The sequence below is a fragment of the Rhinatrema bivittatum genome, chromosome 1, assembly GCF_901001135.1.
Source record: "Rhinatrema bivittatum chromosome 1, aRhiBiv1.1, whole genome shotgun sequence".
NCBI lineage: Eukaryota > Metazoa > Chordata > Amphibia > Gymnophiona > Rhinatrematidae > Rhinatrema > Rhinatrema bivittatum.
The window spans coordinates 423,926,114-423,948,766 of NC_042615.1; the positions used below are offsets into that span (position 1 = coordinate 423,926,114).

At 45.9% G+C, this 22,653-nt stretch overlaps 1 protein-coding gene across 1 annotated transcript in view; it reads left to right on the forward strand.

The window, feature by feature from the left end:
* LOC115096851 (stimulated by retinoic acid gene 6 protein-like) overlaps positions 1-22,653 on the forward strand; it is a 225,523-nt gene that overhangs the window by 51,103 nt on the left and 151,767 nt on the right. The window contains exons 6-7 of the mRNA XM_029612056.1: positions 12,759-12,804; positions 21,758-21,886. Coding sequence (XP_029467916.1) covers positions 12,759-12,804; positions 21,758-21,886 — 175 coding nt within the window. The remainder of the gene's footprint in view (positions 1-12,758; positions 12,805-21,757; positions 21,887-22,653) is intronic.

A 22,653-nucleotide genomic window follows, 5' to 3' on the forward strand; every position in this document is an offset into this window, starting at 1 on the left:
CAGTAGTGAGATGGAAGCACCCGGCTGGGCTGTAGTCCCTCAGGTATTAGAACAGCGATCCCAAGGTGGCTGAGCTGTAGAGAAACTAAGAAAGTGAGTAGATAGGATATGCAGAGTTCTGGAACAAGTCCTTGATGATAACATTCACACCATAGTCTCTTGAGGCAGCCCAGGAGTTGGAATGCAGTAGGCCCTCGAGGAGCGAGTACCTGGTCCCATGGAAAGCTCTGAGAGATAGATGGAAACTCATTAATGTTGTAAGCAGCGATGACTTCTTAGCAGAAGTCATATTCAGGAGCTGGTCCGGGATGTGGGCCCTCGAGAAGCGAGTACCGGTTCCGGACTGCGACCTGAAAAGAAAAAGAGAGAGTGAGGCCCCCGAGGAGCGGGTACCTCTAGTGAAGTCCGAGGAGGCAGAGTAACTAGGTTTGCGGAGAGCGAATCCCATCCGCAATGATACCCGGAGGTAGCGAATCCCCTTGCTAACTCGTCTTGTTAGCGAAAACTAAGACCTTAAATATCTGGAGCTGATGACGTCATCTCAGGGGGATGCCCCTGAGGTTCGCGCCAACACCGGTACATCAGTCGAGCTGTGCGCGCCCTAGGCATCTGGTCAACATGGTGGCTTGCAGCGTCAAGCCAGTCCGGGAACACTGGAGGAGGACGCCTGGAGACGCCGCAGCAGCTAGCCTTTCATCAACCCCGGAGGGAGTCGCCAACGAGGTAAGGTGGGCAGAGCAGAGACGTCGGACAGCGATGGACACAACACTACTCCTGGATCAGGAAGTCTCCCTCCTCCTTCAATCCAGAGCAATCGAACCAGTGCCCTACTCTCAAAAGAGCCTCGGCTTCTATTCCCGGTACTTTCTAATCCCCAAAACGTCAAGCGGCGTTTGTCCGATTCTGAACCTGCGCGTCCTCAACAAGTACCTTCAACGAGAAAAGTTCAAGATGGTAACTTTGGGTTCCCTCCTTCCTCTTCTACAAAGGGAAGACTGGCTCTGCTCTCTAGACCTCCAGGATGCTTACATGCACATTGCGATAACTCCGTCTCATCGCAGATTTCTGAGATTCCTGGTAGGCCTAAAACACTATCAATATCGAGTGCTCCCATTCAGCCTGGCATCTGCACCATGAGTTTTCATCAAGTGTCTTGTAGTAATAGCAGCCTTTCTCAGGACTCAAGGTGTTCACGTCTACCCCTACCTCAACAATTGGTTGATCAGGGCTCCCACTCAGCAAGCTGCTCTGATGTACCTACGTCTTACCTTACAACTCTTATCTCTCTAGGATTTCTCATCAATTACACAAAATCCTGCTTAGTCCCATCTCAAACTTTGTCATTCATAGGGGCAGACTTGGACACCTTCAAAGCAATGGCATTTCTGCCTCGAGAACGAGCTCTCACTTCTCTTGCACTCCAGCTAGACTTATCAACGCTCAACTGCACGCCATTGCCTTGTCTTACTGGGGCACATGGCGTCCTCAGTGCATGTTACCCCAATGGCCCGCTTGGCCATGAGAGTCATGCAGTGGACACTTAAGGTCACAATGGACTCAATCCACTCAACCACTGTCAACCATTGTCCACATCACCAACCCACTTCGTCAGTCTTTAGCTTGGTGGAAATATCAGTCCAATCTCCTCCAAGGCCTACCTTTCCAGACTCCGGAGCCTCAAATAACCCTTACACCGATGCTTCCAACCTCGGCTAGGGAGCACATGTTGCCAATTTGCAAACTCAAGGCACCTGGTCTCCAGAGGAAGCCAGACACCAAATAAATTTCCTGGAACTCTGAGCAATCAGATATGTTCTCAGAGTGTTTCAGGATCATCTTTCCAACCAGATCATCCTGATTCAGACGGACAACCAGGTGGCCATGTGGTACATCAACAAACAAGGGGGAACGGGCTCCTACCTCCTGTGTCAGGAAGCTGCACAGATATGGGTGGAGGCCCTTTCCCATTCAATGTACCTCAGGGCCACCTACTTGCCGGGAGTGGACAATGTGTTGGCAGACAAGCTGAGTCGCACTTTTCAGCCGCACAAGTGGTCCCTCAACTCCACAGTAGCGGACTCAATATTCCAACATTGGGGTTACCCTCACATAGACCTCTTTGTGTCACCTCAAAACTGCAAAATAGAGAACTTTTGCTCTCTCACTCCCAGCCAACACTCACTACCAAGAGACGCGTTCTCCCTCTCATGGGCCACCGGTCTCCTATATGCATTCCCTCCACCTCCACTTCTCTCAAAGACTCTCATAAAGCTATGTCAGGACAAGGGAAGCATGATCCTGATAGCCCCTCACTGACCACTCCAAGTGTGGTTTCCAATTCTTCAGGACCTCTCCATTCACAGGCACATTCCCCTGGGGAAGGACCCACTTCTCATCACTCAGAACGACGGGTGCTTATGACACCCTAATCTTCAGGCCTTGTCCCTGACTGCCTGGATGTTGAAAGGTTAATTCTTCACCCACTCAACCTTTTGGAGCCAGTTTCCCGTGTCCTGATTACTTCACGGAAGCCTTCCACGAGAAAATCTTATTTTTACAAATGGAACAGGTTTAAGTCAAGGTGTTCCTCACTGTCCCTTGATCCTTTCACTTGTTCCACCACAAAGTTTCTGGACTATCTCTGGCACTTAGTCAGGCCTGAAAACTTCTTCCATCAGGATGCATGTCAGTGCTGTAGCCGCCTTCCATAAAGGTGTTGGGGATGTACCCATTTCAGTACCCATTTCAGTACAACCCCTCGTAACACACTTTTTGAAGGGCTTGCTCCACCTCAAACCTCCACTGCGTCCTCCGACCCCTTCTTGGGACCTCAACCTGGTTTTGGGTCGGCTCATGAAACCACCATTCGAGCCTCTCCAATCCTGTGATCTTCGATATCTCACATGGAAAGTGATTTCTCTTTTGGCAATCACATCCGCTCGCAGAATTAGTGAGTTACAGGCCCTAGTTACCTATCTGCCTTACACTAAACTTCTGCACGACCGGGTAGTACTCCGCACTCACCCTAAGTTTTTGCCTAAGGTAGTATCGGAGTTTCACATTAATCAATCCATTATACTACCCACGTTCTTTCCCAGGCCCCATTCTAATCCAGGAGAACAGGCTCTGCATACCCTTAATTGTAAACGGGCCCTAGCATTCTATCTAGACCGTACAGCTGCCCACAGGAAAAGCACTCAACTTTTTGTATCTTTCCATTCCACCAGATTGGGGCAACCTGTGGGTAAGCAGACTCTCTCCTCCTGGTTAGCGGACTGCATATCCTTTTGCTATCAGCAAGCAGGCATTCCCCTTCAGGACCGTGTTAAAAGCACACTCTATCAGGGCCATGGCAACCTCAATAGCGCACCTATGGTCGGTGCCGCTTCCTGATATTTGTAGGGCTGCTACCTGGAGTTCTCTCTATACCTTTGCAGTCCATTATTGTTTAGACAAGGCTGGAAGACAAGATTCCATCTTCGGTCAGTCTGTCTTGCGCAACCTTTTTGCAACTTGATGTACCAACACCCTTCCACCTGCCCGTTAAGGTTCAGGATGCCCTCTACCAAATTCCACCCCAATTGTTGTGCCTGTTGCACGTCTTGGGTACATTAGATGCATATCTCGGACATCCTCAGCTCAGTACTCACCCATATGTGAGGACTACCATCCTGCTTGTCCTGTGAGAAAGCAAATGTTGCTTACCTGTAACAGGTGTTCTCACAGGACAGCAGGATGTTAGTCCTCACGAAACCCACCCGCCACCCCGCTGTGTTGGGTTCGTTACGTTTTTTCTTATTTTATTTTTTTGGCACTTACTATAGCTTTTAAACAAGACTGAAGGGGGATTCCTGCTGGTTGCAGGGTTAGTGCCATCCTGGGCATGCCCAGTAGGTGCCAGTCAAAGTTCTAGAAACTTTGACAAAAGTGTTCCGTGATTGGGCTCCATCCTGATGATGTCACCCATATGTGAGGACTAACATCCTGCTGTCCTGTGAGAACACCTGTTACAGGTAAGCAACATTTGCTTTCTGAGGGCCAGGCTCACATCAAATACACATTACAAAAAGTCTAATTCCATAGGAGCTCCAAGTGTCTTTTTTGCAAAGTTTTCTGGCTGGAACCACACGAGTGCATGTAAATATAATATGCATGTTGTAAGTGATATTTTTGCCTCAAAGACTGTACTCTTGAATGTTCTATTTCATGTAAAATCTGTTATAAATGCATAATTTAATTGTGTGTGTCTGTAAAGGGTGGTGGGAGTGTGTGTGTATGTGGGGTGGCGTGTGTGCAAGGCTGTAAAGTTTGCCTAGGGTACCTAATACACCTCCTTATCCATGGGTTTTGGGCAGGAGATCTTGTCAGTTTTTTTAAATATAGATTGCAGGACGGGCTTTATTTGAATGGCCCGGGACAGACGCTGAAAGAATCGGGGGGAAGGGGAAGCAGCACAGTAAGTTTTCACACAGGGCAGCAAAAAATGCTAGCACCGGCCCTGACTGGGGGGATCACACCATGCTGGGCTACAGCTAGGGTATGTAGATGGTGGATTGTGCTGGGCTCAATTTGAGGGGTAGAGTGTGCTGAGATCAACATTGGTAGGGGGGGTCATGCTGGGTAAGTGAAAAGGACCGCTAAGATTAGGCAGGGAGTCAGGATGTGCTGGAGTTAGACTGGGGGAGAGAAGGGAGTGCTGGAGTTTGTCTGGAATAGGGTGTATAGATGAGCTGGGGTGAGGCTGGGAGGGGAGAAGGGCATGTTGGGGGACACACTAAGCATGAGGCTGTGTTGGGGTCAGGCTGGGAAGTGGAGTATCACAATTTGCTGGATCTGAGCTGAGGAACAGAGGTGAGTAGTGTGTTGTAATTGTGTTAGGAGGGTGGGGGGTCAGGAGTCTGCTGAGGCCAGATTGGGCAAGAGGCAATACGTACTGTGATCAGGATAGGGCAGGAGATTAGGGTGTGCTGAGGAGGAGGATCACAGTGCTCTGGGAGTGGCCTGGGTTACAGATGAGAAGGAAGTGCTGGGGAAGGACTATGAAGCAAGGGAGGGAGTGCTGGGGTCCAACCGGCAAGCAGGACAGTAAATCATAGCCTCCAGGGAATTTCAGCGATTTCAGCTATTGAAATAAAATATAGTTTTCCTCCCATAGGTAGGGTGGCCAGTGTTTCCATGGATCATAACTTGACACCCCCACTAAACTTAATGCTTTGGCAGTGGGGTGGTTACAGACTACTGTCAATTGTTGTTCCACTCATTACTTGGCTTTCAAGCATCTCCTTCAATATACTTTGTTTTATAAAATGTTATTTCAACTATCCTCATAAACACATTAAGGGGTAGATTTTCAGAGCCCTGCTCGCCTAAATCCGCCCAAAACCGGGCGGATTTAGGTGAGCAGGGCCCTGCGCGCCGGGAAGCCTATTTTACATAGGCCTCCCGGCGCGCGCAGAGCCCCGGGACTCGCGTAAGTCCCGGGGTTCTCGGAGGGGGGCATGTCGGGGGCGTGTCGGGGGGCGGGCCCGGTCGTCGCGGCGTTCCGGGGGCGTGTCGGCAGCGTTTTGGGGGCGGGTACGGGGCGTGGCTACGGCCCGGGGGCGTGGCCGCGCCCTCCGTACCCGCCCCCAGGTCGCGGCCCGGCACGCAGCAGGCCCGCTGGCGCGCGGGGATTTACGTCTCCTCCGGGAGGCGTAAATCCCCCGACAAAGGTAAGGGGGGGGTGTAGACAGGGCCGGGCGGGTGGGTTAGGTAGGGGAAGGGAGGGGAAGGTGAGGGGAGGGCAAAGGAAAGTTCCCTCCAAGGCCGCTCCGATTTCGGAGCGGCCTTGGAGGGAACGGGGGGAGGCAGCGCGGCTCGGCGCGCACAGGCTATACAAAATCGATAGCCTTGCGCGCACCGATCCAGGATTTTAGTGGATACGCGCGGCTCCGCGCGTATCTACTAAAATCCAGCGTACTTTTGCTTGAGTCTGATGCGCAAGCAAAAGTAGGCTGATCGCGCTTCTTTTAAAATCTACCCCTAAGTGCAGCTCTCTCATGCAGTTTTGCTCTCTATCACAACTAAAGCCTTTAGAATACATATACACAGCCATCTCCATACTTCCCCCATAAACAAACAGCCTCCTCTCTTATGCACACATTCATTCCCAAACCCACAGCCTCCTCTCTCATACACACATGTACACTCCCAAACAAACAGCCTCCTCTCTTATGCACACATTCATTCCCAAACCCACAGCCTCCTATCTCATACATACCCACATACTCCCAAACACACAAACTCCTCTCTGATACACAAAGCCTCCTGTCTCATACATACATGTTGCGTTCGTGCCTCTTCTCACCCCTCGCTCCACCCTCTCTACCTTGGAAGCGACGCCCTTCGGCTCTGACGGACAGCTGCGGCCACGGCGTCTCCCTGCCTATTGGTCCCAGTGTCCCCAGGCTGGCTTGATGCTACGGATCTGCCATGTTTCTGATGATGTAAGGGCACGCGCACACACGCGCTCCAGACTTTGTACCAGCAAGGGCGTGAACCTCAAGGGCGTCCCCCGTACTGACGTCATCCATCTTCACTTTAAAAGGTCTTTGTTTGCTAACCTCTAACGAGTTAGCAAGGAACTCCAACAGGACTTGCTTCGGCAGTCCACGCTACTTGCAACAACGATCTGAGTCAGCGAGGGGAATCCTTCTCTACTGCTCGGCCTTTTCAAACGTACCAGGAGTACCTGCTCCACGGGGAGCTCTGCTCTCTCTTCTTGATTTCAGATTGCCAAGACGGGATCTGGTACACGCTCCTCGAGGACCTACGTCCCTGAATACTCAGAAGATTACTCATTGCCTGGAAGCGATCGCGGACGTGAACACAGTGAGTTCTACTACATAGGAATCTGTACTCGCTCCATGAGGGCCTACATTCCTAAAACTCTGAAGACTCCCTTCCGTCCAAGACGATATCGCAGGTACGGAGATCGAGAGAGTTACATTGGCAAGATTACAGTTAGGAACCGGTACTCGCTCCACCAGGGACCATGTTCCTAGAATCCTTTACAGAGATTGTCTTCTACTCTAGAAGCCATTTCATATACAACTATTGTGAGTTCTTATTACAGACTGTTTATTGAAACTAGTGCTCGCCTACAGCTCCTGTTCCTGAATGTACTGAAGACTCTCTGTGGCATAGAGACCATTGCAGACATCTACTATTGTGAGTGTACCATCTTGTATCCAGTATACCCTGTCTACTCACTTCTTCTAGTCTCTACAGCTCAGCAACCCAGAGATTATAATTCCAGTATCAGAAGGACTACAGCCTTGCCGGACACAGCGACTCACTACTGCCACCACTGGTGGTCCAGCTTCCAGTCTAATAAAGAACTATTTGTTTATCTCATATTCTAGCCTAGCCGGTGGTTCCTCTCAGGATCTCCTCCTGGGGGCGCTGTCATCTGCCATCGGCCCAGGGATTCACCATTTCCTCCAAGTGGTCATTCCTTACACTACTATCACTCTGTGGGAGCCAACCACTACAGACCACTACCACCGCTTACAGAAGTAATATATAGATAGCTAACTTCTCTTTCTTTGGGTCTTGCCAGCAGCCTATATATAACAGATTGCTACTCCGTAACGGAGGCATGATAGATTGCTATCTCAGTAGCGAAGTACAATATACCTATTGTTAGCTCCTCTCCTCAGAGTCTCATTGAACAGATTGCCAACTCCTCTTCCCTGAGAGAGTTGATCCATAACAGATTGCTACCTCCTTCCTTATAGGAGCATCTAACAGAGTTCGCTAACAGATCTATAGCTAGCTAACTCCTCCCCTCTGGAGTAGCAGATCATGACAGATTGCTACTCTTCCCCCTTTCAGGAGAAAAGCAGAACAGATTGCTAACTCCGCCCTCCTAGCGGGGTGAGCGATAACAGATTACTAACGCCTCCCCTCTGGAGGAGGAGAGCGATAACAATACCCACATACTCCCAAACACACAACCTCCTCTCTGATACACAAAGCCTCCTGTCTCATACATACCTACATACTCCCAAACACACAACCTCCTCTCTGATACACACAGCCTCTTGTCTCATACACACAGCTTCCTATCTCATACAGATCTACAAACTCCCAAACACACAACCTCCTCTTTGATACACACAGCCTCCTCTCTCATACAGATCTACAAACTCCCAAACACACAACCTCCTCTCTGATACACACAGCCTCCTCTCTCATACAGATCTACAAACTCCCAAACACACAACCTCCTCTCTGATACATCAGCCTCCTCTCTCAGAAAGGCACACATACTTCCAAACACATAGTCTCTTCTTTCAGAAAAGGTGGTTCGTTCTCCCTTTCTTAAAACCTTCCCAATGTTTCATCTCTGTCTCCCTTATGCCACCTGTCTCTCAGTGTGCCCTTTCCCTCCGTGCACCCCCTCTTGTGCTGCCTTCCTGTCTCTAGTCCCTTCCCTCCCTCCTCCTCTTGTCATTCTCTCCCTCCTGTTTCCCTCTCTTCCCCAGTGCCTTCCTCTAATCTATCTCCTTCCGTCCAGGGTCCCCCTGTCTTTTCTGTTCCTCTTCTGTCTCTTCCTTCCCTTCCCCCTCTATGTCTCCCTCCTTCCCTCATGCCCCCACTGTCCCGCTCCCCTTCTCTCTGACCTTCCTTCCATGAGCCCTGTGTCTGTCTCTCCTCCTTTGCTCCCCATGTCTCTACCTTCCTTTCCTTTCCCTTTTCTCTGTGTCCCCTCTGCCTCTCTCCTTTCCCCACCCGGTGACTCTGATTGTCTTTTTCTCCACCTTCCCCTCATCTGTTCCTGTATCCCTTGGCTGGCTCACTGCAGCCCCTCTCTTGGGGGGAGGGAGGGGAAGGGAAGGGACCCAGAGGGCATTTTTGCAGAGATCTGTGGAGCCACTGGGAATTCAGGACCGTGCTGGGATCTGCTTCCTCTCTCCATCCCATCCAATCACAACACAGGAAAGTAGGCAAGAGGGCAGGGACACAGCTCAGCTCTCAGCTCTGTCTTTCTCTCCCTGTAACCAGGAAGTTGTGGGAAAGATTAGGAGCCCCCTGCAAAATCCAGATTTTCAGTGGTCCGTCAGTACTTCTGACCACAAAATGTACAGCACATCTGAAAACCTGGCTGTCTGATCCAAAATCGGGCAACTGGCAGCCCTACTCATAGGAAAGAATGGGAGCTGCATGGGTAGAAATAAGGGAGATCATCTGGACTTATTTCTGCTGTAAGCAAGAGTAAATATCTTTGGACCTGAGGTCTTCGGAGGACAAATAAAAATTACACATTTGGATGGGTAAATAATCTTTTGTGGATGGAGCCAGATAATCGTACTGTGTAGTCCAAGTAACTTGTTTTGGTCCCTTACAAATACGTTTGTTTGAAAACTGCACAAATAGCAGTTGAATATCCCCTTTTACAACAATAGATATTTGTGAAACCCGATATTCCTCTGTGATTTGCCTAGTGAAAACTTTGTAGGCAAAGTGGAAATAAAATTGGTAGTGATACTTCAAACGTATGGAAATTCACCAGGTTACTTTTGATCTGCTTTCCTTTATTTATGTAATTAATTTTGAATTACATTTTTATTGAATCAACAGATCAAAGAACCAAAATCAACAGTATATTGGTGTGAGAAATTACTTTAAATGTTGCTGTCTCAGTAATTAAGCCAGCTCAGTAATTAAGCCAGATATTAAAAATCTTTTCTTTAAAGTGACCTTTAAACACCACTAACCTTATGCAGCTGCTAAAGAGAAAACTGACAGCTTGTGCTAACTTCCCTTTCTTCCTATAAAACTACTAGATGTTTTTGCCCAGAATAGGCCTGAAGAACGGTTATGGGCCTCTTCCTGGCCGAGCTTAAGTGAAAATCATGAGGTTAGAATTAACCCCCCCCCCCTTATGAACCCCCCCCCTGAACTCTGTATTGAACATTTGCACAAACTTCTCTTTTACACTGAAACCACCAGTTATCTGTCAGGACAGATCTCACAGGCTTTTCCTTGACAGAGGACCATGGTGGATGGCATAAAGATTACTCTCCCCCTCCCCCTCCTTTCTTTATACTCCCAGTTTCTGCTTCTGTGCAAAGGTCTTACAAGATAAGATAATGTAGCCATGCCATTTAGAAACTGCAGGTAGAAATACCTACCAAACCTGATAAGCACCAGGGGGTGAAGGCAAGGGGCCCTTGGTAGTTGCAAAGAAAGATAACTAGAAGGGTGGAACAAGAGGCAAGGTGCTTATCAGTATGGTAAGAACAAGGAAGATAAACAGGGAAGTGAAACTAGAGCTTCTGTTAGCAAAAGGGTATAACAATACCTTGTGAGATTCTGTGGGGGTGTGCCTACTCTTGTAAGACACCCAGCTTGCAAGCTTGTCCAGTAAAGATCTTTTAAGATGCTTTCACTAACTCTTCGTGTGTTCACTGACAAATCATTCCCAGAGAGGAATTTGTTTGTTTCTTTCAATTGGCAATAACAATAACTCAGGGAAAAGAGAATATTAAAAAAAATATATTTGTCAATTCCATTTTACCAATTATCACCCAACCCCAACCCTACCCTCGTCTTCCCTCCTCCCCACCCCAAATCCACCCAGCCTTTCCCCATCTGTTTAGTAGAAGGGAGAACCAAAACCTATTAACAGATCTCCAACTCATGAGGTATCATTATCCTACCATGACACAAAGGGCGTCCAAACAGCAGAGAATTGTTTAGTCCTATTTTACTTTACAGCTCTCAATTTGTTCATAGCATCAGGGCTTCATTTGTAGATACAAAAGAAGTGAAACTGTGGAGCAAGAGGGAGGGGAGGTGCCATGGTAGGGAGTGAGGCTGGGGCTAAGTGCGAGCTCTCTCCTACACACACACACACACACACACACACACACACACGACAGACATTCGCCACATGTCTCTTTACCCTTTCCCATCCTCTCTCATGGCCTTTCAATTGTGCCAGGAAATGGCACAAAACTTAAGGCCATCCAGTTGCTCTCAACTTAGGGTAAGCAACTCCAGCACTAGCTGCTCTGCTTTTCTGGGGCCTCGGGGGGGGGGAGAGGCAGAAATGATCTGTGCCACCACCAGCTCTACTTTGTCTCCTTGGGACCTGTAAAAAAAAGAAGCAGAACACCATTCTTGGTTGTTCTGCAAAAAATTAAGCCTGGGCAATAGCCACACAAAGGGGTTGAATTAACACAAATTTGAAACTTGTGCGCTGAATTGCTTTTCAAGGCCAGAGTTGAAGCCTTGACAAATGGCACTTGGCATCAATGGCAAGCAATATTGCAGACTTATGCTCGCCAACAGAGGCCCACACAAAGTTTAAAAGATTCCTGATTTTATCTGCAAGTTGCCTCCCCAGGATGAAACCTGATTTTCTTTTTTTTTTTTTTTTTTTTTTTTTAAATTAAGCTAGTGTTCGATTTTCAAAATCCATTGTTGTGCATTCCAAAGTGTTGTGAAAAGGAGCACTAATGCGCAATAAATAAAATAAATGATCTAAAATGACAACAAGCTTCTCCGGATCAGATCTTTTAATTTAGGCCACATCTAGTGTTGACTGTCCCAAGAAGCAAAATCAAGGAAGAAAGGCTCCAACCTCATCTTGTGGTAACTGGCTTTTGGGGAAAGTCATACTAGAAGACTTCCAGTTTCAAATGTACAAAATAATACCAAAACTGAAACACAGTAATTAAACAAGCAGCTTATTGAACTTGCAATGCAGAGGTCCTTTTTTTTGTCACTGGTTGTGGGTAGACTCATAGTCTGTACTCCCTGGCGATGCAATGGATCCTAAATGATATAGATCCCTTAATGACTGGTTCTGATAATATCTTTCACATATATTTTGCTACATGTCTGTTATTATGGACATTTACTTAGAGGCAAAATGCCTGATCTTGCTAATGTGTTCGGTACACAAGTTGCATTATCTAAATTATCTTATGAATACTGGAAATGTAATGCTAACATTGAAGTTCATTTTATTAAAGATATCTGGTTATATCCATTTTAAACACTATTTCAATATAATGTAATAGCAAGTAAAATTTTCCCATAAATGCCAATGAACTTGTAGCCATATTGTTTCTTGAGAAAACTAGATTTTTTTGCAGGTTGTAGTACCTTTTTATTGGATCAGTATATCTAACCAAAGATGCCATTGTACATGAGCTTTTAAAAATATACAGGTTCCATCAATCCCAGAAAATGAAAACTGATGTCTTTAGGGACTTATGTGCTCTCAAAAACTCATGTACATCATCAACTTTGAGTAATTCTTATGTTAATTCAATAATATCTCACAACCTTCAGAGAAACCAATACAAATGAAAATGAAATGTAACAGTTCTTGTACATTCTTTGTAAAGAGAGCCTAAGCTTTGCACTAGATCTCTTTTATCCCCATTTTCCTACCTACTTTTTCCTGAAATTAAGGTCAAACAGGAAAAAAATTAAGGTAATATTTTATTATTGGACTAACTTAACTCCCAAAAGCTAATCAAGAAATCTATTGTTAGCCCAATAAAAAAAGTATCATCTTATATTTTTTTTGTTTGTTGACCTTTATTTCTATGTATTCAAGCAAACTAACGTAGCTATTGCACTACTTTATTCTGAAATTCAGAAACGAAGGTTATGATGAATTACTGTCAAGCTTCACATACAATGATTATTGATACTAGTATTAATTAATTCTTTGCTTGTAACTAAATATTTTACAGGTTTATAATCACCAGCTTGTCTATTGCAGAGTGCCCACAAGGAAAAGTAAGTATCCTAGAATACACCATTCATCCCTTTTTGATAAAAAGCAATCTTTCCAAACAAGATTTAAACCCCTTCAATGCACGTTGTGTTTGCTACATCTATGGCCGTGGGAATGGCATGCTTTTTTTCACTAAGTTATTTAAACCTAAAGAATTTATTGTTATTTCATGTGTATTTGACAAATTTCTTACTGTCCAGTCAGATGAATCCAGAACAAGTGGGTTATGCACATCTACCAGCAGATGGAGACAGAGCAAACTGATGACACACTATATATATACCCTTGCAGGGACATCAGCCTACCAGAATTCTCTGTTTCCAGCAGGTGGTGGACGAGCATCTCCCTACTGGGGATTGCATCGATTTGAAAAAGGAAAAATATGAAAAATAAATTCTCCCAGGACAAGCAGGATGGTAATCCTCATATATGGGTGACATCATCAGATGGAGCACTGTCACAGAACACTTTTGTCAAAGTTTCTAGAACTTTGATTGGCACACTGAGCATGCCCAGCATGCCACTAACCCTGCAGTCAGGAGGGGTCCCCCTTTAGTCTCTTTTTTTCCATGCAGCAGTTGCCTCGTGGTTTAGGAGCTCTGTAAGAAATTTTTTATAACTTTCCTCACGGAACTATTTGAAGTTTATTTTCCCAAAAAATCCCTCAGCAGGGTCCCCCATCGCACTCCGTTCCCTCTGACTCTTGGTAAGTGTTTTTTCCGGTACTTGCGGTCAGTTCCTGGCAGTTTACTGCTTCGGTGCCCGCCAAAATTTTAACTTGGCGACCAGGTTTAGAAAATGTCCCGAGTGCCCGCATAAAGTATGTGTTTTGTGCTTAGGCCCCTCGCAAGACATTCGTCGATGCTCTAGTTGTGCACAAATGACCCCCAAAGGCCGTTGCGCTTGCCTGGACAAAAGGAGCAGTTGTTTGCTTCAAAACAGACTGCTCCATCGACGGCAATTCAAGCACCACCGACTGTAGAGGGTCCATCGACCTCGGAGATGATTCGCCAGGAGCACCGTGGACAGGGTGACCGTCCGTCACCGACTCCATCGAGGACATTGGTGTTATCGTCCTCGGTGCCGGGGAAAGACCAGACCGAGCACAGAGGGAAATATAGACACTGGCACTGACGGGTGTCCCCGACTGGTGATGACACAGATACTGCAGCAGCATCGACTTCCATCGAGCCGCTTGTGAAGAGGGCCCAGGTAGAGGAGCCCCCATACTCCTCTGGACCTGGGATTCCCTAGGCATTCCCCACCGATACAGTTGCCAGGCGCCAAGCCTCCACGGGACCCCGTGGAGGCTCCGGTGATGCCTAGCCTGCCTCCTACCCCGATCGCTGTGCCACCCATGCCGGCTTCCCGGGAGGAATTGGACCACATGGTCCAAGAGGCAGTGCTTGAAAGCCTTACGAGGCTTCCAATCACTGCTGGCGCCGGCCCCCATACCGGCCCCAGAACTGGCTCCCTCGATGGTGCCTTATCGACTCCTCTGTCACCGGACATGCTGGCATCGAGTCGTCCATCGAGGCCTCCACAGGTCCCAATTCCAGTACTGGGTTCCTCGAAGGAGGAAGGATCGTTTCCCGACCAAGTCCCTCCACAGGAACTGTCGATGCCGGAGCCCATGCCAGGGCCATCGGGGCTACCGGTACCCAAACGCACCTCATCTGCCCCGATGCCCTCAATGCTGGCGCCAATTCCATTGATGCCAAGGCCGCATCTATCGATGTCTTCCCACCCTCTTGGCTTTTGCATGCTTCTTTCGGTGGCTCCACCGGGAGAAGGCAAAAGTCCCTATAATCCATGGGGCGATGCATCCTCAGATGATTCATCACGGACATCCAAGAACCTACTCTGAGCCTTCACCACCGGAGGAAAGTTGAAGATTTCCAGAAGACCTCTCCTTTGCTAGTTTTGTCAAAGAGATATCTGAAAACTGGTAATCGATCCAAGGTGGATGTCAGCAACAAACACAAGTAGATGGATCGGTTGTAAACAGGATTTTATTGAAGCTTGCCCGACTCTGGCCAAGTTTCGCTCAAAGAGCTGCCTCAGGGGCTTTAAAACCACTTCAATTGGCTTAAAACATCGCGTAGCAAAGTCAGAAGGTGAATGGGTATGCAATACCAATACTTTTAAAACTTTGTTTTTGAAAGTACTTGATTAAAATATTTTTCAAAAAAAAGCCAGCTGCTTTGATCTCCTCTGACTTTGCTACGCGATGTTTTAAGCCAATTGAAGTGGCTTTAAAGCCCCTGAGGCAGCTCTTTGAGCGAAACTCGGCCACAGTCGGGCAAGCTTCAATAAAATCCTGTTTACAACCGATCCATCTACTTGTGTTTGTTAAAGAGATATCTGAGACTATACCTTTTACACTGGTCACGGAGGAAGATGCTCGCCATAAAATGTTGGAGGTCTTACAATTTGTAGATGCTCCAAAAGAAATAATGGCAATACCGATACATGAAGTTCTTTTGGACCTCATGCACCGCCTGTGGGAACATCCAGGTACGGTACCCCCAGCCAATAAAAAGACAGATGCTACCTACCTGGTTCAACAAGCCCCAATTCCTTTTATATTGTCTTTTTTTCTGTTTCTTTTCTCTCCATCTACTTCCCTCAAACACACAGTCAGGTTCTCATTCTCATATGCATTTCTCTCTCTCACACACACACACAGGCTCTCATCTAACGCTGAGGTCAACCGAAATTGCCCTCTGCGTCCGCATCGAACCATACGGTGCATGGATTCTCCTCCCTACACATGTTTCCAATGCATTCCCATAGACGCCTTTGTTCCATCAAGGCCCTATTATATGTGTCTCTTCCGCTGCCTCTCATAGCCAGCACTCTTCTAATGTTGAACCGGGATGGGGTTCACTGTTCCTCAGACCCACGTCCTGGCCGAGACCAGTATGCTTACCAAACTTCTCAATCTATCACACCAGTAACCAATTCGCTTTCTCACCAGTCAGTCTCAAATCGTAGACTCACTGATGTTCTCAGGTACTGGTAGCATCACAAAACCTTCCTCACATAAATCCTACCATTCAAAATGGCATAATTTATCACATGACGCATACAAAAGTGTATTTCCCTTTTTCTTTTTTCTATACCACTATTTTCTCTCTTGCTCCCTCGGATTCTGCTCCCTAGACATCCTCCACATAGGTACACCTCTGTTCCAATTGGTGAATCGTTTGGGAGTGGGGATACCCGATTAACGGTAAACCCCTTCTGAGTCAGCTTACCATGGAATATCCACTGATCAAGCTGCCTCTATTTTCACTAGTCACGGAATGGAACCTATATTTCGTGCTTATAAGTCTCATACGTTCTCCATTCGAGCCTTTCCATTCCTCTCATTTCACAGTTTGAGATGGGAAATTCTTTCCCTCAAAAATGTCATTTCTGCCAACAGGATCAGTGAGTTACACACCTTGTTATATACTCATCGACCCTGTGTTCCTCCGTGACTGAGTGGTTTTATGTATTCAACTCCATATCTTTCCATTTTTCCCAACACCTCTCTCTCACCAAAGCAAGAGGGGTTTTTTTTTACATTCCTTGGACAGTAATAGTGCACTTGCATTCTATCTAGATCGCACTACACTCCATAGGAATTCCACCTAAATCTTTCCTTCTGTGGCAAGAGTCAAGCTGTGAGTTCCAGTGGGCAAACAGACCTATTCCTCCTAATTGACGGTCTGTATCTCTTTTCCTACCAACAAGCAGGCATTTCATTACAACACTGTGTGTAACCACACTCTGTTGCGTCCTTCCTAGCCTTAATAGCTTCCCCTTGGCCGCTGCTGCTTGTACATATTTATCAGGCTGCAACCTGGAGTTCTCTCCATACCTTCGCAGCCCATTTTTGCTTAGATACGACTGGCCGGCATGCTCCATGTTTGGCCAGTCCGTCTACTCTTATTCTTTTTGGTTTAACTACCCAACATCCTTCCACCAACCCATTAAGGTTTTCAGGATGCCCTCCGTTCCAAATTCCACCCCCGTCATTGCGCCTTTCGCGTGTCTTGGGTGCATTTGGTGCACTCTCGGGCATCCTCAGCTCGGTACTCACCCATATGTGAGGACTACCATCCTGCTTGTCCTGTGAGAAAGCAAGTGTTGCTTACTTGTAACAGGTGTTCTCACAGGACAGCAGGATGTTAGTCCTCACGAAACCCACCCACCACCCCGCGGAGTTGGGTCTGTATACGTTTTTACTTTTATTTTAGTTTCGCTTGCGCTTTTAGCTATAAGACGAGACTGAGGGAGACAACTGTGGCTCACAGGGATAATTGCAGGCTGAGCATGCTCAGTGCACTCAGTGTGCCAGTGTCAGTCAAAGCTTTGTAGAAACTTTGACAGAAACGTTTTCCGTAAGGGCTCCATCCTGTGATGTCACCCATATGTGAGGACTAATATCCTGCTGTCCTGTAAGAACACCTGTTACAGGTAAGCAACACTTGCTATCTCCGCCTGCCCTGACCTCCTGCCTAATTCACTGACTCCGCTTGTTTGCTGCCCGTCCTGACCTCTGGCCAGTTCCTGGTTCCGTTTGTCTGCCACCTGCCTTGACTCCTGCTCATCTGAAGCCACTTCCGCTTCTTCCTCTGGTTCCATGCCTTGAGAGACCCCATCCTAAGTCCTGCCGGCCCCGGTACCCAAGGGCTCAACCTGCGGGGAACAAGGGCTGGTATAAGTGAAGGTCCAGTTGGGGCTTCTTCGCCCATACCGCCTCCCGACAACGAGAACCAAAGGGGCCCACACCTGGTAGTAGTGTCAACCTTGTCTCGCCTCAAGGGTCCACCTTTCTAACAGTCATATTCGAGCATCTCAACCAGGAGTGCCCACTGACTTGTGCCAGTGCTATTTGGAGGCTCAGGGGGAATGATCTTCCACTGATTGCACTAAGCCTGATTTTCCCAGCCGGATGTAGGTCTGGGTAAAGACGTTACAGGTGGGCTGCCTGATTTTGGAACTCCCCTAATTGCTTCTTCAGCAGGGGTATACCTCAGGTACCTCCTGGTCTGGATACTTCTACATTTTCATGGGTAGAATTTTTCCAGGGATTGCAATCCTTTCTTCAGGCCCGTCCAATGCTCCCAGGGTAGAGTTGCAGGTGCAAACTTTGCCTGGACCTTCTGTTAAGCGCCAAAGTACTCCTAAAGTGGCAGCAGAGCTGCCTGATACTGATCCGGATGGCATGGATGATGATGCTGATCCTGATTCTCTTGAGGATGGTGAAATTCCTCTAGGATTAGAACTGTATAGGACTATGCTATGGTTATTCCATAGAGATGAACTGCTGGTCCTGATTTCCCAGACCTTGAAAATGCTGGGAATACCTGGGGCATATTCCATGTCTGAGCCAAAGAAAAATCCCATTTTGGTTTTTCTGCATAAAGCCTCTTGTTGTTTTTTTTACCTGGGATGGAGGCCATTCAAGAATGGATGGGATGGAGGCCATTCAAGAATTGAATGGCCTCCATCCCATCCATCCCATTAGCCTCAGAGGTTAATTTCAAAGGAGGTTGGGTTTTGGAAAGCCTGTACCCTCTGTATCCAATGGTGAGAGAGCACTTACGTTTTCCAAAGATGGATGCACTTGTATGGGCAGTCTCCAAGCGGACGACTTGGTGCCAAATGGTTCTATTATGGTCCTCCTCCATGGCTACGTGTTACAGGGATTACTGGTAAGTGTTTGCCCAGTCCCTAGTCTAGTGTTAATACATTCTTGTGTGAATTCAGTGTTGCTTGTTGGCTGAGTATTGAAATGGTTATCTGTTTAATCAAGTTTTGCTAGTCTGTCCACAGTGCTTTTGAAGAGTATACTGGCAGATTGTCACTGCAGGAGTATATATAGACGTCAGTTTGCTCCATCTCCATCTGCTGGTAGAGGTGCATAACCCACTTGTTCTGGATTCACCTGAATGTCCTAAAGAAAAGGAAATTATGAGGTAAGTAGTAATTTCTCATTATGTGTCTTTTTTTTCAGCAGAACAAGAGCTTTCTTTGAAACGAAAACACATATATATCTAATTATATTTAACCATACTCCCTCTTGAACTGGAATAAATGGGGGGAGCGACAGCACTTTTCAGTAATAATACTTCAGCACAAGAGGGAAAATGTGTAAGAAAAATAGCCATGCCACTCATTCTTAAAACCCCATTTTGTCTAGTTTCAGGAAATGTAACTTATGCAATATTTTTCAGAGACTGTTTTCAGGACTTTCTTATGAGGCCTGCATACCACTGTTGCTTATTTTGGATCCACCCTTTTTTTAGTTCTAAAAATCTTAATTGAAATGTAAATCATCTTACCACAAGTTTATGTATTGCTGCAAGCAGCATGCAAGAGCTCCCATGCTCTGTTGGCCTTTGTGGGGGATAATAAAGGGAAAGAGAGCCAGCAAGCCAGTGTCATCAGACTGCACAGGGCCCATACCATGATTGCAAGGTGGACATGTGGGCTATTTCTGGGTTCAGGGCTCAGCATTACCCAAGCCTTCTGGTGGCTCTTGTGTGCTTCCTGGAGCTGCCAACCCCACACACACCAGGGAGCCACAATCCTGTTGGCTGTGGGTTTCTGGGAGTGGCGGGGAGCTGGTGGACGATAAGATGCATGAGCAGTGGCTGCCCTGGCTGCTTTCTCCTTCCTCATTGGGAAGAAAAACTGTCTGCTGCTGAGCCATGCATTCATCCTCTCTCCCAATTTTCATTGCAGGGTAGGCTTAGGCAGTTGTTGTTTTTATAGGCCACCTAACACAACAGCCTCTCCAACTATGTTGTTTTGTTACTCATTCTAGATTGTAAAGTCACTAGAGAAACTGGGCAGGAACAAAGGACTGCCTAGAAGGGAGTCCAGCATAAATACTGTAGAAATCTTCAGTAATTGGTCTTAATGAAGAAAGCATTCCAAACAAGTCTGTGTAAAACTTACATACTGTCTGGATATATCTATATATATATATATTTACAGTTGTGATCATAAGTTTACATACCCATAGAAGAATTTGTAAGATGTGTAGCATTTTAGGAAAACATGAGTGATCAGACAAAACACATCTGTTATTTTTATATTTCAAATTTAACTATTATGCATCATAGAATAAATAGCACAAACCATAGCAAGAAGTGAAATAATAAAATGGTCCTGTTCAAAAGTTTGCATACCCTTGAATGTTTGGGTACACTCAAGTTGACACACACATTGAGATGACAATGAAGATTAAGTATCCATACTTGTGCCTTGTTTAATTGTAATTAGTGTCTGTGTATAAATAGTCACTGAGTTTTTAGCTCTTGAGAAACCCTTCTGCATTTCATTCAGGGCTGCACCGACTTTGGAGCTTTCTGAAAAAAACCATAGCAATATAGGAAATAATAAAAAATAGTCCAGTTCAAAAAAAGTTTGCATGCCCTTAGTTCTTAATATCATGTATGGCCCCCTTTTGCATCAATGATGGTTTGAAGTCTTTTGTGATAGCTGTGAATGAGGCCCTTTATTTTCTCATGTGGTAAAGCTGCTCATTCCTCTTGGCAAAAAACCCTCCAGATCCTATAAATTCTTCGGTTGTCCAGCATGAACTGCATGTTTGCGTTCTCCCCAAAGTGGCTCAATAATGATGAGGTCGGGAGACTGTGATGGCCACTCCACAACCTTCACTTTCTTCTGCTGCAGCCGCTGAAGGGTCAACTTGGCCTTACGTTTCGGATCATTGTCGTGTTGGAAAGTCCAAGTGCACCCCATGCACAGCTTCCTGGCTGATGAATGCAAATTCTCCTCCAATATTTTCTGATAAGATTCTGTATTCATCCTGTCATCAATTTTGACTAAATTCCACTGTAGCTAACACCCCCCCCCCCCCCAAAAAAAAAAAAAAAGCAGAGATCCACCTCCATGCTTCACGGTAGGGATAGTGTGCTTCTCTTCATAGCATTTATGGTTGTGACCATAAAGTTCAATTTTGGCTTCATCACTCCAAATTATTTTGTTACAGAAGTTTTGAGGCTTCTCTAGATGCTATTTGGTGTATTATAAGCAGGCTGTTTTGTGGCATTGGTGCAGCAATGGCTTTTTTTTCTGGCAACTCTACAATATAGCCCAGTTTTTTTCAAGTATCTCCTTATTGTGCATGCTGAAACACCAGCATCACTTTGTTTCAGAGACGCCTGTATTTCAAGTAGAAGTTGCTTGTGGGTTTTTCTTTGCATCCTGACAAATTTTCCTGGCACTTTCTTTCTTGGTGTATCTGACTATTGCCTGACTATTGCTTTTTATCTTTTTATATCCTTTTCCTGATTTATAAAATTGAACTATTTTTGCTCAGAAATCCTTTGGCAGTTCTTTTGCTTTGCCCTATGCTTCAGTAATCACCAAAGTCAGTGCAGCCCTGGATGAAATGCAGAAGGGTTTCTCAAGAGCTAAAAACTCAGTGACAGACACTAATTACAATCAAACAAGGCACAAGTATGAATTCCTAACCGTTATTGCCATCTCAACGTGTGTGTCAACTTGAGTGTATATTATCAGCCCAAATATAAAAGGGTATGTAAACTTTTGAACAGGACCATTTTATTATTTCCCTTCTTGCTATGGTTTGTTTAATGATTGTGGCATTCTATGATATAATAGTTTAATTTGAAACTCATTAAAAATAACAGATGAGCTTTGACTGATCACTCATGTTTTCTTAAAATGCTACACATCTTACGAATTCTGGGCTAGATGAGTGGGAATGAGGACATAAAACCGGGCGGGGGAGTGGTGGAAATCCACAGGTAGTTATAAATGAGGGCTTATGGTACCCAGTTCCCAGCCCCAATTCTGAGTGAATTGGAACCCCACAAAAAACCCCCAAGACTGCTGAGCCCCCCCCCCCCAAATAAATAAAACTACCCTTTACATGGTTTAAAATGTATTCTCTTTTCCATGCAGGGTTTTGGAGAATATGACGAAGTTATTTTTCAATGGCCATCGCTTTTGTGTTTATTTTTTCTACTGGGCCGATTTGCCCACATGTTTGTAAAGGCTATATGGGCTCAACTGAAATTACAGACAGAACCTGTAAGTAGCTGTTTGTTTCTTATTCACATTCCCCCCACCCACCCACACACCCACACACACACAGTAGGTCACCTTATTAAGCAACTGATGTCTGTTGCTACAGTTTCTGTTGCCAGGAAATTTATCAGGCATCTTAAAGAGATGTTCCTGGTTCAGAATAGGTCAGGGGCACTTTTGTTTGCCATAGGTCACTGCGAAAATGAAAAAGCAGAAGTTGAGTGTTTTTCTTTTTCATACTCACCTAAGAATTTGCTTTACCAGGGCTTTACCTGTCACGTGATGCTTCCCAAAAGCTGCAATTGATGGACTACCAGATACTTTCTTTTTTTTTGGGGGGGGGGGGGGGTTCCAGCACATAGAAACTGCTTGGGTGGTGATAGCGCCAAATAGAATGCTTAGGTATTGATCTAGGTTGTGTCATCCAGAATATTTTTAACAGTTTTCCGCGCTACACTATCACCACCTACTTCCTTCTTGTGCATTTCATTGTAAAACCACAGGGTAGAGGATATATGAGGTTTATACTTTTGGAAGAATCTGGGTATGCAGAAGGAAAACTATAATTCAAAAGCAATCATTTTTGTGCCTGTAAAAATGATATAGGTTAAAATCAGGTTGAAACAATACAGTTTTTGAAATTGGAATGGCACACAAGCTTGATGCAGAATTAAAAAAAAAATTGTTCTATTTGAGACATATTCCCGAATCCCATGATTGAATATCTGAAGACACTCAAATCGTAACCTAACTGTTGCGTCCGTTGGTCT